This window comes from Radiomyces spectabilis (assembly GCF_025331425.1).
Source record: "Radiomyces spectabilis strain NRRL 2753 chromosome Unknown BYT42scaffold_6, whole genome shotgun sequence".
In the NCBI taxonomy this organism is placed as follows: domain Eukaryota; kingdom Fungi; phylum Mucoromycota; class Mucoromycetes; order Mucorales; family Radiomycetaceae; genus Radiomyces; species Radiomyces spectabilis.
The window spans coordinates 797,399-817,887 of record NW_026251931.1 but is presented as its reverse complement, the minus strand read 5'-3'; the positions used below and the strand labels follow the sequence as shown (position 1 = coordinate 817,887).

Sequence of the window (20,489 nt, the reverse complement as noted above, 5' to 3'; positions counted from 1 at the left end):
GCCGAACCAACGTTAGCACTTGGTTTCCCTTCTGAGCTTATGATGTGATGATATTACTGGAAATATTCAAACACTTGGTGTGTTTTCTTGGATTTTCCATGATTTATGCTTTGGTTTGGATGTATTTTGTTGGACTATTTCGCAGTTCTCTTGAGGAACCTTGAAGAATTTGTTACTGCTCTTATTTTGTGTGTTTTGATTTTTTGATATTTTCTCCACAGAAAAACTAGCGACCACAATAACAAGATGTTCGTCAATGGACTAACTAACCTTTAATAATCATAAATCGAGCAATCATTGTATACAGTACAGAGAATGTTGCTCTTAAGAATTCCCCACTTTTTCATCAGCATCATCGATCGTCTGGGCCCTGCAGCACGTTTGATAATGGCCGGATCATTGACTGCGACATGTTGATACACGCGTTTCATCGGTAACTCTTGAGACCTGACGTGTCGATGGGTAAACCCAAATACGCAGCCCAGTAATCAAGAATGAATAATACTGCCAGGCTTTACATATTGCCTAATGACAGAAAGCAATGTTTCAACCGTACGATGAGGAACAGTACAAAGATTTCCCGTTCGTTCTTGGGGAATGATAAAACTCGCGGAGAGAGAGTCTGTTATTTGCCTTGCAACATGAGATCATCACATAAATGTATATTTTAAAAAATCATTTTTAGATGCACACGTCTTAACAAGCCGTACACCCGCTGTGCAATGGATGCCACCTGCTACTGGATGTCGCACTCTTACATTGAGCGACATTCGTCAGACAAAAGCCTAACGCAATACGGCATAACCTGGGCGAGACTCCTGATGGAACTTTGGTATATTAATGTCAATACTCTGGCATACCATGAAACACTTTTAATGAACAAAGCAGCACTTATTGACCCCCTCCGTTCTGTCCCGCCCAAGGTTATGATAGATCTACAAAGATGTGTGGGAATGTTGGGTATTTAAAAAAAATGAGTTAGTAAGCTCTTTGGTTGATTCAAATTTCGTTGAGATATTTTACCTTTGATGTTTGATGCAGCAGATACCGAGGGCTTCCCGACCGAAATAAAGAAAGGATACAAATATAAAAAAAAAAGTAAATACAATAGGTGCGTCTGTAAAAACCCCCTAAAAACCCTGTGGGAAAAAAAAGGAGGAAAAGACTGCAAGAAGACTATTCACTAAAATACAAAATACATACTACAACTACAAAATAAAATGGTCGGGAAGAAATATCGAAGGCGATACCACGGGCAGCAATCCATATGAGAGGAACCTGGGGAGGACGCGTCAGCGTTTCCCAATGAAAAAGAGAGTCATACCACCGACGATGCCTTTGACGACAAAAACCGGTTTGGCCACATTTGAGCGCGAACAAAGTAGAAAGATTTGGAGGGATGGATGGCTTGAATGGCTTGCCAGGCAAAAGAAAACCGGAGAGAAAACCAAAAGCTAAAGACAGAATAGAGAAAAAGGACAGGTAAATTTTTTCTTTTGTCGAAAAACGGATAGTCGTATCACACAAAAGGTACCTTTTTTCATAATAATCGAATCGACCGGATCAGATACACGCCATAGTCTGGATGATGGATGATGGATGCAATGATAGTGAGGGATTTCCAGGCAAACAGAAGAGATGCAAAACTAAAGAAGAAGAAAAAATTCGGACAAAAATATGTGATTTTCCATGGATGAAACAATAGTCACCTCACTGATGCATGAATGATGAGCTACACAGATCGAAGCATATCTGCTCCATGTATCATTCGATTACTGAAGAGAATGAAAGGGCATATACAGTATAACTGACAGATAACCCAAATTAAATGATGCTACAAAACACCAGATCGTCGTATCGTCAATCACCTTTCTTCAAAAAAGAGCTCCACTCACATTTTATGTGAACGGCGACGATGCTCTGTTTAACCACAACTGGCGCAAACGGCATCTTGCTGCTGATTGTTTCGCCTATTATTCGTGAAAGTGGGCAGCGAGGCATGGTTGAAAGATGAAAAAAAGGTTTAACAGGTCTTGATAACTTAGTGTAGATCATGTGGAGCCCGTGATCTTCAAGATCACAATTGGGGATATTTATTGGTAGACTCAGGGTATGCTACCATGGGTGTGGTTAGAGTGGCATGAAGGTGTGCCAGTTCTAACGTATGAGGTAGAGGGCGCAGGTGGAGCCCGTGATCTTCAAGATCACAATTGGGGATATTTATTGGTAAACTCAGGGTATACTATATTTTTGGTGAAATGTTCATTTGAACTGCTGTGGATCAGGTATCTTCGCCGATACGATAGAATCGTAGTGCTCTGGCGTCACAGGTTTATCAGCTTCTTTTAAAATGAGTAGAATATGCGCATGAGGCAATCCTCTTTTCTGGAACTCGACGGTATAAACGTAGCCAATTACTTTTCCAAGTGTATGGTTTTTTGTCAGATCCTTCAAAAGAGCTCTGAGCTTGAGGTTGAAAACTCGTGCTGTCAAATCTGGCCGATCAGATACTGTCTGTGAAGCAAGAAGCTCATTCCGAATTTCTGGTAATTTTGGATTACACGTGAATGTAATGAAGAGGTCAGGCTTTCCGAAACATCTGACGATACTCATTGCATCTTGGTACAGCTGTTGCATGTTTCGAGGGCTGCCAATGAATGACGACGGAAGGATGACAGGCTGACTGATGGGATTCATATTCATATTGTTGTCGTCAAGTTGGAGAGCATCTTGTACGTCTGAATACACATCAGCACGCAGTCGGGACTGGTTGAGGCGAAGGTAATTGAGGCGGTTTTGTTACATCTTGGCATACATATCTACGATATACTGCTGAAAGAGTCGGCCAAAGAGGTGCAAGTGGTGTCCATCATTTCGATACATTAATCGGAAACTGTAGTAGTTCATCACGGTGACTTTCTCGTTTCTGGTCGATCAAGTTTCAATGTTCCACCCAGGGTCGCCCTCAGGAAACATCAGCACGTAATGGAGTGGGTCATACAGGCGATGCATCTCACTGATTGATGTCAGTTGGTCACTACGCGTACAGATCACAATATCCCTTCCAGAGGACTCTGCGTTTTCACCGATAATGACACCAATTTCAGAAGCATTTGGTGCATTATAGCGTCGTGGATCTGGGGCATCGTCAGCTCGAATAATCATTCTGATGTTGGAAGCACCACCATTATCCTCTATGTAATAGCACCACCATTATCCTCTATGTATTGGGCCATTGTCTTGAAAAGATGGACGAAAGGATTGGTTTCATGCATTAATTGCTGAAGTACTTCCAAGGTGTCTTGCGCGAGATGGCTTGCAAATGCATGTCGATTTGATATTTCGTTGTCAGTATCATGGACGTATATTTGTGCAAATGCAGGTCGTTGGCCATTAGCAGGAAGTAGCGATCCCATCAAGTGGTAAACACTTCCATGAATACGGAAGCAGTAAGCGCCTCGTCTGCCATTCATTACACTTTCGTCTAAATTTACACCAAGAGAAGTAAAACTGAGAGCACTACAATAAGCTCTGATCTTGAGCCGGAAATCTTTTGCTTGCGCCCCAGTCCCTGTCAAAAGCGAGGCAATCAAAGGAGGGGTGGGTTTGAGAGGAGAAAGTACAAATTGACCATTTCCACAACAGAGCTGAAACTTAGGATCATTCATAGTACTTCCAGCAATTTTTTTTCCACTCCACATTCGTGCCTGACAGTGACTGCAGATGACATTCATGGCTCCTACATCATGAAGATTTGGCATCGAGACATTGGGATCGCGAGCCACATTGGGCCTAGAATTGAAATTTTCTGTATTTCCGTCTTGATTATGAAGGGGACAATGGCAGTTTGAGCGACGACGATGTCCTGTTTGACCACAACTGGTGCAAACTGTATTTTGCTGCTCATTATTTCGCCCATTAGTTATAGTAGTGTTTCGTGGAGAGAAATTTGGGCAACGACAATTGGTAGAACGCTGGTGATCGTTGCCGTTGCAAGATGGGCAGTAAGGCATGGTTCAAAGATGAACAAAAAAAAAGGCATCAATCAAAAGAATTGAGATTCTAATGAAAAGATATTAAGAGGTTCTGATAGCTTAGTGTAGTTGAAGAAGAAAAGAAGGCATCAAAAAAAAAGAAAAGAATAATAAGAGGTTCTGAAGAGAGAAGGCACAAAAAAAAGGTTCCGATAGCTTAGTGTGCAAGTCATGTGATTTACAAATTGCTAATTTTTCAAAGATTTTAATTATATAGAAATTCAAACATTTTAATAAGGTTGAGATATTCTGCAATGTCGCCTGTTGTGAACGCAAATTTCAGAAATTGTTCCCGCAACTGTTTTTCGGCATACAAAACTTGCAGGTTTTTTGCCTTGCGTTTTCTCGGAGCTTTCGGTTTTTATGCGCCAGAGACAAACTCATCCAACTGCTCGCTGTGACTCCATGAGGTTCGGTATTTGCAAAGCAGCATCGTCGAAAGCCGTACAGGTACCTTGCTCCTTCTCGTCCGGACCGTCGGAACCTGTTATACAATTGGATATGGGTATCGTTTGGCTCGACAGTCAAGAGGTGTTGATGGCTATTACCGCATCTTCGATGGCACCTCACCGAGTGTAGTGTAGTTGGCGATATTGGGCATGACGAGGATGCGCAAAGGACAACATGTTACCGAAAGGTAAATGGACCGGAGGGCGCTAACTAAACCAGAGCAACGGACTTTTGTCGCTCCTCCAAGTAGGGCGAAACATGCGTCCGCCAATGATGCAGTCATCCTGGATGATGACTATTTTTTTATCAGACATCAAGCCACACACCAGCAAAGTACGTTGATAACGCTGCACCACCCACGTAGTAAGGACTCCGTGGCGCCCTTGACATTTGCTAAAGTGTTCAAGAATAAGTTAAAATCAGTTAAAATAGTGAATGTCAATAGAAATACTCACGTTCGTGCGGCGGTTTTTCAACTTTTTATGCCAGCTTACTGCTCTCTAAATTTTTCTTCTTCAGCTTGGCGTGCTGTTTCTTCGAATTCAGGTGCTTGCGCACCCTCCCGGACTACGCGGTAGGTCCACGAAGGTTTCCGCACCTCATCCGGAAGCTGAATGATAAATTCAATCAATTCTTTTGCAACTGTGAGGTTTGTGGATTCATTGAAGAGGGCATTCAAATCCCAAGAGAGCTGCTTCTATTCGACCAAGTATTTGTAATGGTCACGAATCTTTTTCTACAAAGAAAGCAAGATAAGGATACCATCTCCATAAATGCTATATTTTCGAAGCTAAATACGTTCATGTCGAGATCCTTTATCGTTACAGGAGCAACCGGCCTCCAGTAGGCACGGTTCTGTTGCATTCTACGGAGTTGCCGCTCCAAACTTCGGACCATGGCAGTAAGGGAATCAAGTTCCTGTCGAAGAGAGTAGATTTCCTCATTCTCACCTCATTCTCATGTCTACGTTTTCCGAGCAGAGAACTCGTTGTGGTTGACAGTGGGTGGCTGGAAAAGCATGTCAAATGTAAAATGGGAATTCTACTGCCAGGCTACCAAATAAAAAGTTTTATCGAGATCCTTTTGTCTTGCTTTGTAACACTATACCTCCCAAAACCACTAGATTGATGATTTCAGGCCTTGGGAGCATCAGTTTGCGTGAGAGGTTGGTTCCTGGCTTACAGTTAGAGGAACGAGCGAAAAACTCTAGTCGCCTGATAATCATCAGCACGGTTTTTTCTACGATACTCTGCTTGGCGTGTATCAATTTGAAAGAAGGTACGGAATATCCCACTTGTCATGTCATGATGGCGCCCCTCATTGTTTTTTATGCAATACATACCAGGCATGTGACACTTGGCTCAAACCAATGAAGTATTTTGACCATAAGCGCATTTTTTTATGCTGTTTGCACGACATAGACGAGGAATAATTCGGCAACCAGGTTGATGTATATCTTGAGAATACGCTCATGTTAACGGCAGCGTTGAGATCCCGGTCCAAATCTTGTACAATAAAATAATATATGGTGATGACCAAATCAGTTCAGGTCCATTGTTTTTACTTACCAGTGCTTTGAAGTCACTATTGGCCGACTTGCATTGGGGGCTCAGTCAAATCGGGTGAACGACGCTCTGCCAAGATTGACATCAGCACTATATGACTTCAATGAGCGTCTTGCCTTAACTGCGGCTCTTCTTTGACAGATTTCTGATCGATAACAAAGGATACCAACATCATCCAAACGCCTCCTCGTGGACCTTTTATCAACGTTTTTCCGTCGCTAAATCTTCTTCCTATTCTTACGGCATTGTTAGTACGAACATACTATCGCTTTTTAAAGAAAAATTACTTGTCCAGTAAACTGCCAACATCCATCTGATATACAGCGGCTGTGTATATATATATATATATATATGCATTTTATTATATATTTTGCAGTGACAGAGACTCTCTCGAGAAAAACTTGAAACTATTCTTTTGCGTTTCGGGTTTTCACCGATTTTTGTACAGAAAAATAGCGAATATTATACCAGAACAAGACGTTCGCTGGTACCTGAACCAAACATTTTTGAAGATCATAAATCGAGCAATCATTGTATGCAGCGGATATCGTAGTGAAAATCCCCGCATCCATGCATTGACTGTTCTTTCATGACGACAAATGTACGAAAGTGGTTGCAATAAAGATATTGCAGAACCTTTGCTTTCACTGTTTCAATGTTTTGCTTTTTGAATAATGCCAATTCTCCTTCTCCAATCTGTCCAGCTATCATAGATCAGATACTGTACGTACAGTATGTGGTCCCTGCTGTTGGTTCGTTCTCTTTCGCTAACGCGCAATAGTTGGCGCGCATTGCTATATGAGCTGCCGAAACGCTTACGTAGATCCGTGCACATTATAAATTTTCAGTGCACTGTCAAAGTTGGCGACTACTGTAAAGAATAGAACGTTATTACCAAGATTTTATACAAATACATGTGATCCACAGGGACTCTGTAATGCTTTGTGACATTGATTCAGCTTCATGGCACGCAACTGCTGGACAACGACGTATTGCACGTAAAAAGTGAAATAACATCAGCTCATATAATCACAGTGAGCATGTGCGACACCAAAACAATTGATGATAGAAAAAATCAGCAAGTGCGGAAAATTTTGGTTTTTTTTTCTTCAACAAGATAGTCCATGTGATTCAGCGTGCCTCCCGCTTATTGGCAGAGTTACACCCGGGTCTTAGTTTCGGCATGTGGAAGAGGTCGCACTGTAGAAATATAAAGACAATGCAATCCGTCATACTATTAAATGACATGTTGTTCCTATGCCTTGCAAGACAGCTGCAACAAAAGGATATCAACGGACAGTAACCAGGGCAATTTTGGGGACAAGGAGCGTCTTTTACACAGAGCCACCAAACCATGTCCTGTGTGTGCCTGAAATTGTGCGGTCGGCATCACAGACAAGCAATACGTCAGACAGCCAAAAATAGAAATGTTGTTCATAAACTAGTCGAAACATTGGGGCCTTTCGCAGAAGGATGATTTGACCGCAGTTCAGAGCAGAGCACCAACAGCAATCGGGTCGGTGCATGGAAAACTGACAATCTTCCATGATATGATGGATTCGTTGGTATAGCTTGTATCAAACATACAGAGCCATATCACACGGACATCCAAAGCTGAGCAGTTGTGAATGATATGTCGGATGAACCCACTTATCTATCATCCTTACCAGCACAAGAAAAGCCTTTAACACAAAATATAATCCAGATCGTACCATGGCTGGGACATCCAGGAAAGCTTCGGTGGAAAGACGGGGTTTCAATGTTGGATGCAAGTTTGGATGATTCAAGAGTTTCTTCATTTCCTCACCAGTCCACGTCCGTTTCCTTTACCATGCCCATCCCTTTGGAACCTTTGAGTCAGAATACTGTATTTTACCATTGAGAACACCATCTATTACTACAGTCGATCGGTGGGTTTTAAGAAAGATAAGAGGGTTATGCTGGACGACGTTGAAACCGGAATCGGAATTATCCGGGGAATCGGTGGTTTAAAAATTTTTGTTGTTGATGTTTGTCGTTTTTCATTTCCCGCAAGTACGACGGGGGTGGGTGGGCGGTCTCAAATATAAAGAAGGCGCATCAAGTTTGTTTACCTGAATTCTTTTCCCTTTTTTCTTTTCTATCCAAACCCCCCACTCAACTTATCTAACAACATAAAAAATGGCTGGTGACGCTAAGGCTGGTGCTAAGCTTTTCAAGACTCGTTGTGCGCAGTGCCACACCGTCGAACAGGTAGACTTTTCGTCCTTCTATTATTTTCTTACCTGTCAGTGATATACTCACCCAGCGATCATTTATAGGGTGGTGCCCACAAGGTCGGTCCTAACCTTCACGGTATCTTTGGCCGCAAGACTGGCCAGGCCTCTGGTTACAGCTACACCAAGGCTAACCAGGATAAGGGTATCGAATGGAACGAAGAAACCCTCTTCACTGTACGTATTTAAGCACATCCAACGCATTTTTTCATCCTTCGGACACTAACGCTGTTGTAAATAATAGTACCTCGAAAACCCCAAGAAGTACATTCCTGGTACCAAGATGGCCTTTGCTGGTTTCAAGAAGGCAAGTTATTTTAGTTATAGACAGTATCCAAAAATGTCTGCATGTTTCTAACATCTTATTGTTTCGATAACTTACAGGAGAAGGACAGAAACGACGTTATTGCTTACTTGAAGGTATGTCGTCACCTTGCATACGGTTAAAAATTTTTGATACAAGATATTGACGAATTTGTGTTTATTTTATTTACAGGAATCCACTGCCTAAACTTCCTCTCGCATTATATATATTTACACTTACAATAAAAATTCACTCTAGACGTACCGAATCACTGACTTTTTAGGGGAACAAATTGGCAAAGATGTGTGGTTTGATGGAATATGGTCCCTTTACCGTGATTACCACTTGTGGTGGGTTGTTTGGACAACTGTTTGGAAGCAGAAAAAGGGAATGGACAGACCACGGTGCAGCCTTCCTGATAGGGTTGGAGGAATGGGAGGGGTGGTTGAGGGCAAATTTTTTGATCTATCGGATTCGGTGGCCGCATCAGCCACCCAATGTGTCAATTCTGGGTCATGCTGCTGAACCTGGTCCGAAGAACGTCCGGTTACTTCCAAACTTTACATGGTCACTATGACAAAATTGCCTCATGACGTTATGAACCGTAATGACATGGATAATGCAGTTGATTAAATCTGCACCGTGGAAAACGGCTGTTCTATTATCACCCTTTGGCCGTAAAACCATTAACCGACGTGACATTCGAAAATAATCGATATCGATCTTATTTCTTCAAAAAGGTCAATATTACGTCGTTTTCACAAATGAAAAATAACAAAAATGACGTTCCAAGGAAAGCCAAGTTATATTTGTCTAACGGCCATTGGGCTGAAATATTTAGACAACAGCAGCTAGCTATTCTAGAACATTAACTTGTCTATCAAAGAAAACAATTACCAGCGACGTGGATGATTATTTTTCACAGGTCATGCTTGTGGCCCTCCATGGCCAAGCTTTCAAAAAGCTAAAGTGTAAAAGTTTACGAAAGTAGTGTGAAAGATAGGTTTAATAATCACATTCTGTTACTTCTCTTGGGTACAGTTACAACAGCTAAACACACAGGGTAAAAAACATTCGATCGCTTAACAAAGAAAAAACAAAATCGCATTCGAATACACAATGAAACCTCCATCATTTTGGTATCAACAGCTCCCTAAAAAAAGTACACGGATAAAGAAACAAGGGGAATACGATGAGCAGACTTGATTGGATTTTCCACAACAAAAAAAAACGTAGTACCTTTGGGGTGGAGGGGGGGGGGGAGATTAACATTCTCCGAGTTTCTGTAAAACGGGCTTCATGCCGCCATAAGAGCCTTGAGAAAAACGTTTTGCAGCCATGTCGTTCCCGAAAGAACGACGAGAACCTTGCTGCTGAAAATTTCCTCCTCCAGAGGCTGCCGCCACACATGGATCAATAAAGAAAAGAAAAAGAGAAAAACGGAGAATCCTACTTTATGAAGCAAACTTACATTTCAAAAAATCAGTGGGGCCAGCGTAGGGTCGTATTTTCGCCAAAGGGTTCGATACATTATCGATGTAAGCTTTCTTGGCTAATATACGCATCAAACAAGAGAAAGATCAGTCATCGTTATCACCTTTGTCGGGAGGACCATCATTATTTACCGGTGGCGGGATGTTCAAAAATAATCAGGGCACGCGTATCATCGACCCATTTGATTCGATAACCGCCACGCATATGTTCATAGTCTCTAAATATGTCGTGAAGGTGATGGGTCTTGAATGCCGCGGGAAAACCATGACAATCCAAGATGACCGTGGGCTCATCGACAGCTGGGGCCTCCACTGATAATATATGTTGCATTTATTTTAATGTCAACCGATCGAACTTGGTTTTCATCAAAGCTTGACAGGGATGGCACGTACCTGCGGGTCGGCTCAGAGGATCGACGAGATCACTGTATCGTTTCCCCTTGGTGGAGGGCGTACCGTTGCTGTCACCCACTCGGTCGTATTGGCGCAGCAGTTCTTCCAAATCCTGTTTGGGGGCATTTTCATCGTAGGCGGCCAAGTATTCCAGAGCGGCACCGAGTCGATCCATCTCTTTCCGCTTGGGATCCATGTAACCATTGTAATAAGAGTCGGTGGCGGAAAGACGATGATGACTGGAAGGAGTAGGGGGCACACTCACGTCAGTGGCCACATCGGAGTCGTCATCTATGGTACTTGTTTTACTGTATCTATTGCGGCCACCGTTAGACCAACCAAAGTTGCGCGAAGATCGTCTAGAGGAGAAAGAGTCAGAGGACATGTCCATTGGGCTTGGTATGGAATGCTCATCTTGTTGTATCTCCATGGTCTCCCGATGACCTGTTTCAAACTCCTTTCCAGGTCACATTGTCCTCTTGCCATTGGATGCGCTTTTATGACGACGCCGGTCATTGGCCACTGTCCATGCAACCTTGCCTGCCTTTTGCAGCATCACGAAATGCGAATTCGTGCCAAAAACAGTCATCAACGGGTTTCCAAGTCAAACTTTATACAAGCCGAGCATTTTTTGTATTGTAAAAACTGCATTGATTAAGGAACCGTTGAAGAAAGATGCTTGCCAAAGGTGAACAGAGAAGCCCTTTTATGCACCTTTTTTATCATCAATCAAAAATAAAATATTGAACAATCTATCAATGGGTGGATATCCCTCTATTTACTCCCCTCAGCCCTGATCAGCCTTCCATTTTACCTTATTGTGGTCTTCAAGCATTGGCCTCGTCTCATTTTTCTTTTCACCCACCCTCATGTTAATAGAAGATCAAGTATTCTGAGGTTGTTGCTTGGAGAGATTGTGGACAATCAACAGTTTATATACCATCTTTTGCGAAAAAGAGTTTCTTTCACAACAAAGCCATATTATCCCCCGACTTGGTGATGAAATCCGATGAACCCAAGCAGTAAAAGATCTTGTGGGATATAACAAAAACGAAAGAAAAAGGATAACGCATTAAATGGTCAAGATGTGTAGATGGTCATTTTGTGATATCATGCATTCCCAAGATTTTCCCTCTTTTTTTTTTCTTCTTCATCATTTTATTTACACTGCCTATTTTTTATGTCATGTACTGTACGATACGTCTAATAAGGCGAGAAGAAGCCTCTACCACGGCCTCTGTAAAAAAAAAAAAAAAAAAAAAAAAAAACCAATTTCAATATATATGAAAACCTGTGACCATCTTGTAATGTGATGAACTGTACCTTCCACCGCGGCCGCGGTATCCAAATGAAGGTGAGTGACCAAAATAAGGGTGAGCACCACGGAATCCGCCACGGAATCCACCTCTGCCACGGCCTCGTGCTGCAAAACCAGGTACGTTTGTTCGCTTTGCCGAAACCTAATACCATCACGATCCATTAGATATACAGCGATCTTTACAATAAAGGGTTCAATCTTGTCGCGTACCTTTAACAGTCGTCCACGGAATAAGCTTTCATTGAAACTGACAGCCGCGCTTACAAATGACGGTTCCGCAAATTCAATGTATGCGTATCTAAAACCCAGTTCTCATCAACATTTGCCCAGAATTTGTTTCGACCATGGCCTCCATTTGCAAAAGAAATAAAACGTACCCTTTCGGATGACCGGTAAACTTATCGCACAGGATGGTCACTCGGTTAATCGTGCCGCAAGCTTGGAAATGGGCTTGCAGTTCTTCGGGGGTTGCACCGTAATCGACCTGTATACGTTGATTCTCGTTAAATTTCTGTCATTGTCACCGTCCGTAGATTATCACCCTTACATTGCCCACATAAACGGAGCGGTTATCGACGGTTTCTTTGTCTATCAGATGGTGTTCAGTCAGCTATCATGGTGCCTGGGGGCATGCGTTGAGTACAGTAATGGTGTACCTTCTTCAGTAGCCATAGACTTTTCCACCTCTGCTTGCATATTGCGCAGTTTCGCAGCTTCATCTTCCATCTCTTTTACTCGGCTCTTCATTGCTTCCAATTCCTGCCATAGAAAATGACGGTTTTTAGTGAACGGGATCACGATAATAAAAAAAGAAACCAGGACGGCCCGATCGCAAAAAAAAAGAGAGCCCAGCTTACTTTGTCTACTTCAGCATCCGATACGGAGGCTTCTTGGTATTCATTAGGATTCTCGGCAGTTACCGCAGCTTGAATCTCGGATTCACTCATGCTCGTATTATATGATCGTGCGTGTAATAGAGATCTCACCCTTATTTCCCAAGCATGAAATTCTAAGCCGTCAAAAAATTCCTCAGCGGAACCCGCCTATCTGACGTCACAGACCTGGCGCCGGTGGTTGGCTGGGTCCACATTGGCATCGAAAATGGGGAAATATGGGAGGGCGGGGGAATACAGCGAATTTAAGATCAAGGCAATAGAGACTCTGATACATAGTACTGGTCTTTGGTTTAAATAATGTATAAAAATATCATGCCACCAGATCCTTATAGAAAAGCTAATTATTTACGTCCCAATTAGCAAACGAACGGGCAAAATCACACATTCAGATTCCCCAAAGTGGCGGCTTATATTTATTGTAAACGGTCTGTCTAGTATAAGAGTCAATCCATTCTGCTTACCAGGTTTATTACTCTATGCCCGTGCGTTTGTATGAATATGGTGCTGAAAAATTTGCATACCGTAGCTGGTTAAAAGCATGCTGCAGCCGCCAGTTCTTTTGCTTCTGTTTGTAAAATACTTCCAGATCAAAAAAAATCCTATTAACGTCATCCGTTTGTTCTTACGAGTGTTCTACACAGGAATTAAAAATGCACTAATTTTTCGCAGGACTTCTTTGAATAGTTTCAATGCCTATATTCGGAATATTTGTAATGGATACATTAATCGGCATTAGTGGAGAACCAAGGATGATTTTTCGAAAGTCTTACTTTCGGCAAATCACAAAGCATTTTATTTTGGTCGCGTTTTCCATGTAATCAAAAAAAAAGATTCCCTGAATGTCTAAGGTTTATTCCGAAACCGCACCTATTACAATCTTAACAAGTGGGATCGTGGAGATGAAGGTGGTTTCAACCAGCCATGCCAACCCGAGATTAGGCATTTAAAGTCCGTGAAACTGAAAATCTTGCGATTCCTTTACCAACGGATGAGTTTCCCGGCAACAGAATCGCACGTGGATTGCCTCGTGAGGTCTTCTGCTCCAATGGCATGGTAGAAACATTCAAGAAAGATGGAACCCAGCGTCTTGAGCCGTTATGAAATTCCACAAGAAGGGCAGTTTTGCTGGAAAGAGAGTTATTGGCATATTTTTATTTTTATCGGGCATTTATGTTGGATGCTGGAAAAACCACCTAATGTGATAAAAAACAGGATTCGCAATGGAACAAAGGGTGGGACGAATAATGTAAGGATGCTGTGCCGGATATATATAAAAAAAGAAAAAGAATCCAAAGAATTAAGGTCTTCGTTTTATCGTACGGGGTGGCTCTCAGCGTATAGTATGGACGGACGTGCGACCGTCGAACCTATTTATTGGCCAGATTTCACCCGTCGCTCCACTTGCTCCAAGTTGGTTTTTCCATGCAGAAAACCAACTTGGAAACAAAGAAGAAATCAGAAATCTCCAAAGAACGATATAAAAAGCAGAAACGACAAGCGCAAGAGAGAAACGAAGCCATTTTCCCACAAATTCAATTTACTGCACTTTTCACTCTTTTCTAAACGTCTGTTTTTTTGACGCGCCCAACCACTTTTTATTCTTTGATCGCCTTTTTGAACGCAGAAAAAAATGATGCAAATTGGTGATTACACCTGGATTTTCGGGGTCGGTATGGTGATGGCGTTCGTGGACGCTTACGGTATCGGTGCCAACGACGTGGCCAATTCGTTTGCCAATTCTGTCTCGGCAGGCTCCTTGACACTGGCTCAAGCTTGTGTGATTGCTTGTTTCACAGAATTCTTTGGTGCACTGTTGCTCGGTTCGCATACCACATCCACCATCAAGGGCGGAATCCTGTCCGTGTCTGAATTTGTCGATAATCCAGAAATGCTGATGCTCGGTATGCTTTGCGCTATTACTGGTTCCGCCATCTGGGTGCTTTTTGCTTCACGCAACGGCTGGCCCGTGAGCACTACCCATTCCATTGTTGGCGCTATCGTTGGTGTGGGTATCTCGGCGTTTGGCGGTGGCGCTATTACCTGGGGTTGGACGGGTATTGCTCGTATCATTACTTCCTGGTTCATCTCTCCTGTTATTGCCGGTCTGGTGGCCGCTGCTATCTACACCTTTACCAAGTATGCCGTACTCCGTCAAGTCGACAGCTTCAAGTGGGCACTTCGTCTGGTCCCCTTTTACGTTTTCTTCACCATCGCCATCGAAGCCTTCTACATTATCTTCAAGGGCGCTCCCGGTTTGAATGCGAGCAGTCTCCCCATTGGTGTGGTGATTGCTATTTCCTTTGGTATTGCCACCTTCTTTGCCGCCTTTGCTTGGTTCTTTTACTGCCCTTGGGCCCGTCGTCGTATCCAGGATAAGGAAGATCTTCGCTGGTACCACTGTTTCGTCATTCCGTTCATTGGCAAGCGTCCTACGTTGCAAGAGCGGGATCCTGAAATTGTTTCCATGGCCGACAGCCAAGCCCAACGCACCCACGATAATGTCAATGAAACGATCGATATCCATGAGAACAAAAAGTTTGCTGAAGAGATCCCCGAATCTGATATGAGCGAAGTCCCTGTGGCTGGTCCTTCAGGCTGGCGTGCCAAGGCGAATCAATACAAGACCCGGGCGGTGGACATGGCACTTCACGGTATCCGCAAAGATGTTCGCAATCTGGAGAATGAAGACTTGAAACACATTCACGCCGCGGCTGAACTGTACGAAGATGAAGCAGAGTATCTGTTCCGATCGCTTCAGGTGTTTACGGCTTGTATGGCTTCGTTTGCTCACGGTTCCAACGATGTTTCCAATGCCATTGGTCCCATTGCCGCTATTTTCGATGTATGGCAGACCGCTCGAGTCGATGTCGCTGGCAGCGTGGGTGTGCCTGCATGGATTCTCGCTTACGGCGGTGTAGCCATCGATATCGGTTTGGCCACTATGGGATACCGCGTGATGCGCAAGATGGGCAACAACATCACCTACCTTACACCTTGCCGTGGTTTCTGTGCCGAACTCGCGGCGGCTTTGACCGTCTTGACTTGCTCCAAACTGGGTTTGCCCGTTTCCACCACCCACTGTATCACCGGTGCCACCGCCGCCATTGGTCTCTGCAACGGTCGCTTGAATGCCGTCAACTGGAAAATGCTCGGATGGTGTTTCTTTTCTTGGATTCTCACTTTGCCGTTTGCCGGTCTCGTTGCTGGTCTTATTTTCGCCTTTGCTTCCAACTCTCCCACATTCTAAAATCACAATCTATCCTCCCTAATTTCTCATGCATATAACCCATATCTCTCTTGGAATCAACCCATGAATTTTATAATTCTCTATTTTTTGTTTACTTCATCATCAGTCGTGGTAATATCCATGCCGAATCCCGAAATTCGACGCTTCTCATTCTTCTTTTTTGTTTTTTCCCTCCAACCACATAATAAACTGATCTATTGCATTACATTTTATATTTCTATTTTCGTCTACCACATTGAATGGCATGTACCTTTGGTCAAGTTTATATCATAGATATCACAGAAATACCATACAATACAGTATGATTGTGCCCAAGTTTCCCATGATAGAGCGTTTGTTATTCTGTGCAAGATCTCTGTGTTACATCAGAAGACTGACGAAATGCGTTTAAAGAAAAAATTGGGGATACTTATTATGTTGGTTTTTCATATATGTACTGATGATTTTAATGATACAGATATAAAGTCATTGAAAAAAAAAAATACAGCATTGGAATGAGTTTTAGTTGGTGGTTGCTTCTCTACGCTTCATGAGCAATTTGAAACTGTTCTTGGCCACGGTTAATGTGATGAAATGACGTCGTTGTTCGGCGTCTTTGAGTTCCTGAGGAATGGGCTTCATATCGTACAATTTGACCAACGTGGCAATGGTGATACGCATCTCTTGCAGAGCAAAGTTCTTGCCGATACAGTTGCGGGTTCTAAACGATCGAACATATTAGCTGTATGAACAATACGAAGTGTCCGTACGAAAAACACTTACCCAATACTAAAGGGAAAGAATGCGTCTGTAGAAGGTTTGGGAACAGCGTCCTCAAGCCATCGTTCAGGCTTGAATTGGTCAGCCTCGGGCCAATATTCGGGATTCAGCTGAGCATGCTGGACCTGACACAGAATGGCAGTCTGAAAAATGAAGAAAAAAGATGAGTACGGACTGCACTGGCCTATCATCAATGAAGCGTTTTGCTTACATTTTTAGGCAAGACAACTTCTTGTCCCAGAGTGGTCTCCTCTGTGGTGACACGCTGGATACCGTTGGCAGCAATCGAGTTTAATCGCATGGTTTCGTTGATGACGGCGTTCAGGTAGGGCAAGTGTTTGATTTGATCGTGATGGAAGACTTTTTGGTTCTCGTTCATCGGGACCGAATCAATTTCCTCTCTCAGTTTAGCCAACACCTCGGGGTGGCGAAGTAATTCGACAATAGCGAAACCCGTGGTATTACTGGTGGTTTCCGAGCCTGCAATCAAGAAGAGGACCACTTCGGAAATGATGGCCTCGGCCGTTAATCGATCTTCCTGGTCTTCAGCATTTTGGGTATCAATGAGAATCTGAAGAATATCGTCACGGCGTGTATTGGTGTGCAGACGCTCAACAATCACGTCTTGCATAAACTACCAAATCAAGACCGTCAATCAGCTATCCAACTATCGGGACGTACCGTACGCACTAGTTATATATATTACCTTTGTCAATTTAGGGTCTTTATCCATAGAGAGGAGTCTCGCAATGGTACCGATCCAAGGGTAATTAACCATCTATTGTTTTTTTTATTAGGACCTTGAAAATCGTGTGAATGCCCGACCTTGATAGTCCTTACCATGGATGCGAAGCGCATACGTTCTGTGATGGTGACGGGAACAAAGTGACTATTGTTCTCAATCATGTTAAAGGTTTGACCAAACGCGGTTTCACCAATGATATCCAAGGCCAAGCATTGGAGCAAAATCCAGATATCCACTTCGCCCGATGAGTTTTGCTTAATATCCGAATCGATCTTGCGAACCAACGCCTCCGTGGCTGAGTCCATGAACACTTCCAAAGAATTCAGATATTTGACCGAGAAAGCAGGCGACACAATTCGTCTCTAAAAAAATGCAACGAAAATGAGCCACAAAATATATCATGCGGGGTCAATGGATTCCAAATTTCGTACACGTTGCTTATGGAACACCTTATCTCGGGTACTGAAAAGGGTTGCTTTGCCGCTACCTACAGCCGTGAGAAATTTAAGATCCACAGAGCGAGTTTCATATTTGTACAACTTACTTGGCGCGAGCAGTTTATACAAAGGGCCTTTTGGAAGATCCTGTTTCTGCAGAACCTGGTTGATCCAATCCTTGTCGGCAATTTGAACCATGGTGGGACTCACTCTCACAATCTTTCCATATTTGTCATGGAGCGTGAGCAAATTTTCAAATCTAGATCGCGCGCACTGATGAGATGACAGATCGCAACCAACATACCGGAAAAGAAAAAAGACGGTAACTTACAATGTACCGGAGGGTCGGTTGTAGAGGAACTGTGGCAAACCCGTGAACTTAGCAATGAAGGGACCTGGAATGCCACTTAACGGACCGAGAAATGCATCGTATAATTTCTGCAAGCAAAATGGTCATTGGCATAAGCCATACAGTGAACAGTCAAAAGTAGACGGTAAGACCAATTACCGAGCCAACATAGTACACGGCGAAACCCGCTGCTGCCACTTTGCCAATATCTTGCAGCTTTTGCTTGTCAAGGTTGGCAGTAAATGTTTCCACCTTTTTCACGGCTGTAGAATAGTCCATAGACGCCAACGTTTCAAGCTTTTTCAATGCTGCGGTTGAATAATCCATTTTGATCAGAATAAATATAAAAATCAAAAGGGAGAAGGAAAAGATAATTACTGTCCAGATTTAAATACCTTCCTTGTTGATGTTTTAAAGTTACGGGCTTATTGTTGCTGAAATTACGGAGTTTTTAGCATGTAAGCGGCTTCCTTCCAATTGTGGCAAATTGCCTCTTACATCACAAAGCATTTTTGTCAAATTATTTTCGGGTCATCTATTTTTCCAGGATTATGATTGGCTGCCGGGGCACGGCCCAACAATCCGCCGCAGCCTTTTCGGACATGGCATGGAACCGCAGGTTTGACAACAGGGCAAAGAATCTGGTATCTTTCGGGATAACTTGAGCTATTTTCCAATAAACCTGCTTTTTTGGGAGTTTATTCCCCGAGCATCAATGCAATACAATAACGCTCGCTGACACCGTAGTTGTTTTTCCGCACCGTATTTTCTTTGCATCGTTATTTCCTCTATACCTTGGAATGAAAAATGTCCATCTTCTCTGCTTAAGTAATACGAGGGACCATTGTCTCAAAATGTTACCAGCGATAATGAAACGGCTTATCAAACTTTTCTATATTTCACAGCAAGTATGTATCAAGACATGTATATTGGTGGTAAAGCTTTACTACATTAAATTGAGCATAAACAGCAACAAACCAAAAATTCCACTTTTATGTAGCAAAAATGGGCCAAAAATAAACTATAGGCTATTACGCGGTATCGCTTGAAGCCATTCCTATCACATCCAACATGCTCTTCTGTAAAAAGCATCGTTTGCAGTTGGTAATTTTTTTTTTTTCCAGTGATGAAGGCCAGCAAATGGAGCTTCTTCATTCCGAAATACCTCACTCCCTTCCAAATGCTAAGCCCTCGTCTATGTGAGAAAAAGGTTTCTGTAGAATTGCTTAGCACTGGCCATAAATGTTATTGAAACTCTCCACAGAACACCCCGTGCCTGAAGTTTGGCTAGATTCAATTTCCTGATCTGTCATTTTTATACCGAACTTTCACCGAATTTGCCAAGCCCAATTTTTTCATCCCAACATTATCACCACCTGATCATCAACACCAACGTGTGGTGACAAACACGTCTCAACCATCTCAAAACCAAATGATTGGCCCCTAATAGTTTCACAGCTGTCATCCATCATAACGCACAAAGAGAGAGAATGTTTAAAGTAAATGCCAAGTGGGCAGTATGAAACGTTTTAATAAAGCAAAAGTGCATTGATTGTCGAAAAAAAAGGAACGAAATCAAACACCCACTTAACGGTAGCGGCGGAGAGACAAGGTGTTGCGTCTCTTCCAGTTGGAGTGACGACCGGCACCCTTGGTCTTGGTGAACAAGTGACCCTTGCCCTTGCCACGGGACTTCTTGCCAATGGCGGTGAGACCACGAGCTTCGCGACGCTTGTGGACGGGGTTGACGATCCAGTTGATGCGGGGATCACGACGGATGGCCTTGTGGGAGGGATCGACGAGGATGACTTCAAAGTACTTGTAAGTAGCATCCTGGTTGATCCAGTAAGAGTTCAAAACACGAAGGTTAGCACACTTGCGACCGACACGTTCTTCGGCGGTGGAGCGGAGCGAACGCTGGTATTTGAGCTGGTTCACACCCTCGTTGACGGGCTTGCCATAGGTGGCACCCTTGTGGACGGGTCTCTTGCGGCCACCACGACGGACACGGATACGGTAAATGACATAACCCTGCTTGGCCTTGTAACCCAAACGACGAGCCTTGTCAGGGCGGGAAGGACGAGACGCACGATGAATGACATTCATCTGTCTGAATTCCCAGCATCTCACGCGAAGCAAGAAACGGAAAACATCCGATTGCTTCTTCTTGTAGAGTTCCTCAAGATACTTGTATGCACCCATGACAATCGATTAGACTCTAACAAAAGAGAGAACAAAAAATAA

The 20,489-nt window shown here is 43.2% G+C and overlaps 7 protein-coding genes across 7 annotated transcripts; 2 read left to right on the top strand and 5 right to left on the bottom strand.

The window, feature by feature from the left end:
- Window positions 1–4,280: 4,280 nt before the first annotated feature.
- BYT42DRAFT_604738 (uncharacterized protein) lies at window positions 4,281–5,879 on the bottom strand (the record flags this gene model as incomplete). Its single annotated transcript, XM_051571105.1, has 5 exons — window positions 4,281–4,518; window positions 4,605–4,768; window positions 4,979–5,181; window positions 5,435–5,492; window positions 5,827–5,879. The coding sequence occupies 5 exons, from the start codon at window positions 5,877–5,879 to the stop codon at window positions 4,415–4,417; spliced, it is 582 nt and encodes a 193-aa protein (XP_051423687.1). The 3' UTR covers window positions 4,281–4,414.
- Window positions 5,880–8,163: 2,284 nt separating this feature from the next.
- Window positions 8,164–8,884, top strand: BYT42DRAFT_568447 (cytochrome c-like domain-containing protein). Its single transcript, XM_051568177.1, has 5 exons — window positions 8,164–8,281; window positions 8,350–8,481; window positions 8,549–8,611; window positions 8,689–8,724; window positions 8,801–8,884. The coding sequence occupies exons 1-5, from the start codon at window positions 8,210–8,212 to the stop codon at window positions 8,813–8,815; spliced, it is 318 nt and encodes a 105-aa protein (XP_051423686.1). The 5' UTR covers window positions 8,164–8,209; the 3' UTR covers window positions 8,816–8,884.
- Window positions 8,885–9,873: 989 nt separating this feature from the next.
- On the bottom strand, window positions 9,874–10,924 carry BYT42DRAFT_613655 (uncharacterized protein; the record flags this gene model as incomplete). The annotated part of the gene is made up of 4 exons (XM_051571767.1): window positions 9,874–10,004; window positions 10,080–10,160; window positions 10,234–10,413; window positions 10,495–10,924. 4 exons carry the CDS (start codon window positions 10,922–10,924, stop codon window positions 9,874–9,876), a joined length of 822 nt encoding a protein of 273 aa, XP_051423685.1.
- A 773-nt stretch (window positions 10,925–11,697) lies between these two features.
- On the bottom strand, window positions 11,698–12,759 carry BYT42DRAFT_613654 (uncharacterized protein; the record flags this gene model as incomplete). Its single annotated transcript, XM_051571766.1, has 7 exons — window positions 11,698–11,731; window positions 11,818–11,954; window positions 12,023–12,110; window positions 12,190–12,296; window positions 12,360–12,400; window positions 12,469–12,571; window positions 12,670–12,759. 7 exons carry the CDS (start codon window positions 12,757–12,759, stop codon window positions 11,698–11,700), a joined length of 600 nt encoding a protein of 199 aa, XP_051423684.1.
- Window positions 12,760–14,338: 1,579 nt separating this feature from the next.
- On the top strand, window positions 14,339–15,955 carry BYT42DRAFT_495814 (phosphate transporter; the record flags this gene model as incomplete). Its single annotated transcript, XM_051564382.1, has 1 exon — window positions 14,339–15,955. One exon carries the CDS (start codon window positions 14,339–14,341, stop codon window positions 15,953–15,955), a length of 1,617 nt encoding a protein of 538 aa, XP_051423683.1.
- Window positions 15,956–16,340: 385 nt separating this feature from the next.
- On the bottom strand, window positions 16,341–18,604 carry BYT42DRAFT_568435 (cytochrome P450). Its single transcript, XM_051568176.1, has 9 exons — window positions 18,405–18,604; window positions 18,228–18,334; window positions 18,004–18,155; window positions 17,891–17,946; window positions 17,555–17,821; window positions 17,421–17,492; window positions 16,926–17,348; window positions 16,718–16,857; window positions 16,341–16,655 (listed from the first exon to the last, which is right to left on the bottom strand). The coding sequence occupies exons 1-9, from the start codon at window positions 18,570–18,572 to the stop codon at window positions 16,457–16,459; spliced, it is 1,584 nt and encodes a 527-aa protein (XP_051423682.1). The 5' UTR covers window positions 18,573–18,604; the 3' UTR covers window positions 16,341–16,456.
- A 1,390-nt stretch (window positions 18,605–19,994) lies between these two features.
- Window positions 19,995–20,447, bottom strand: BYT42DRAFT_568432 (ribosomal protein L15e; the record flags this gene model as incomplete). Its single annotated transcript, XM_051568175.1, has 1 exon — window positions 19,995–20,447. A coding segment is annotated over one exon (453 nt), but the record flags the coding sequence as incomplete, so codon positions are not given.
- Window positions 20,448–20,489: the final 42 nt, after the last annotated feature.

Bases quoted from the DNA above. Each gene is read 5' to 3' on its own strand.
- BYT42DRAFT_568435 (XM_051568176.1), bottom strand. From the start codon at position 18,572: ATGGATTATTCAACCGCAGCATTGAAAAAGCTTGAAACGTTGGCGTCT. The intron at 18,156-18,227 runs GTAAGTTACCGT...CGCGCGATCTAG, and splicing joins AACCGACCCTCCGGTACATT to ATTTGAAAATTTGCTCACGC. The intron at 16,858-16,925 runs GTAAGCAAAACG...TTCATTTTTCAG, and splicing joins AAGTTGTCTTGCCTAAAAAT to ACTGCCATTCTGTGTCAGGT.
- BYT42DRAFT_568447 (XM_051568177.1), top strand. From the start codon at position 8,210: ATGGCTGGTGACGCTAAGGCTGGTGCTAAGCTTTTCAAGACTCGTTGT. The intron at 8,482-8,548 runs GTACGTATTTAA...TGTAAATAATAG, and splicing joins ACGAAGAAACCCTCTTCACT to TACCTCGAAAACCCCAAGAA. The intron at 8,612-8,688 runs GCAAGTTATTTT...GATAACTTACAG, and splicing joins CCTTTGCTGGTTTCAAGAAG to GAGAAGGACAGAAACGACGT.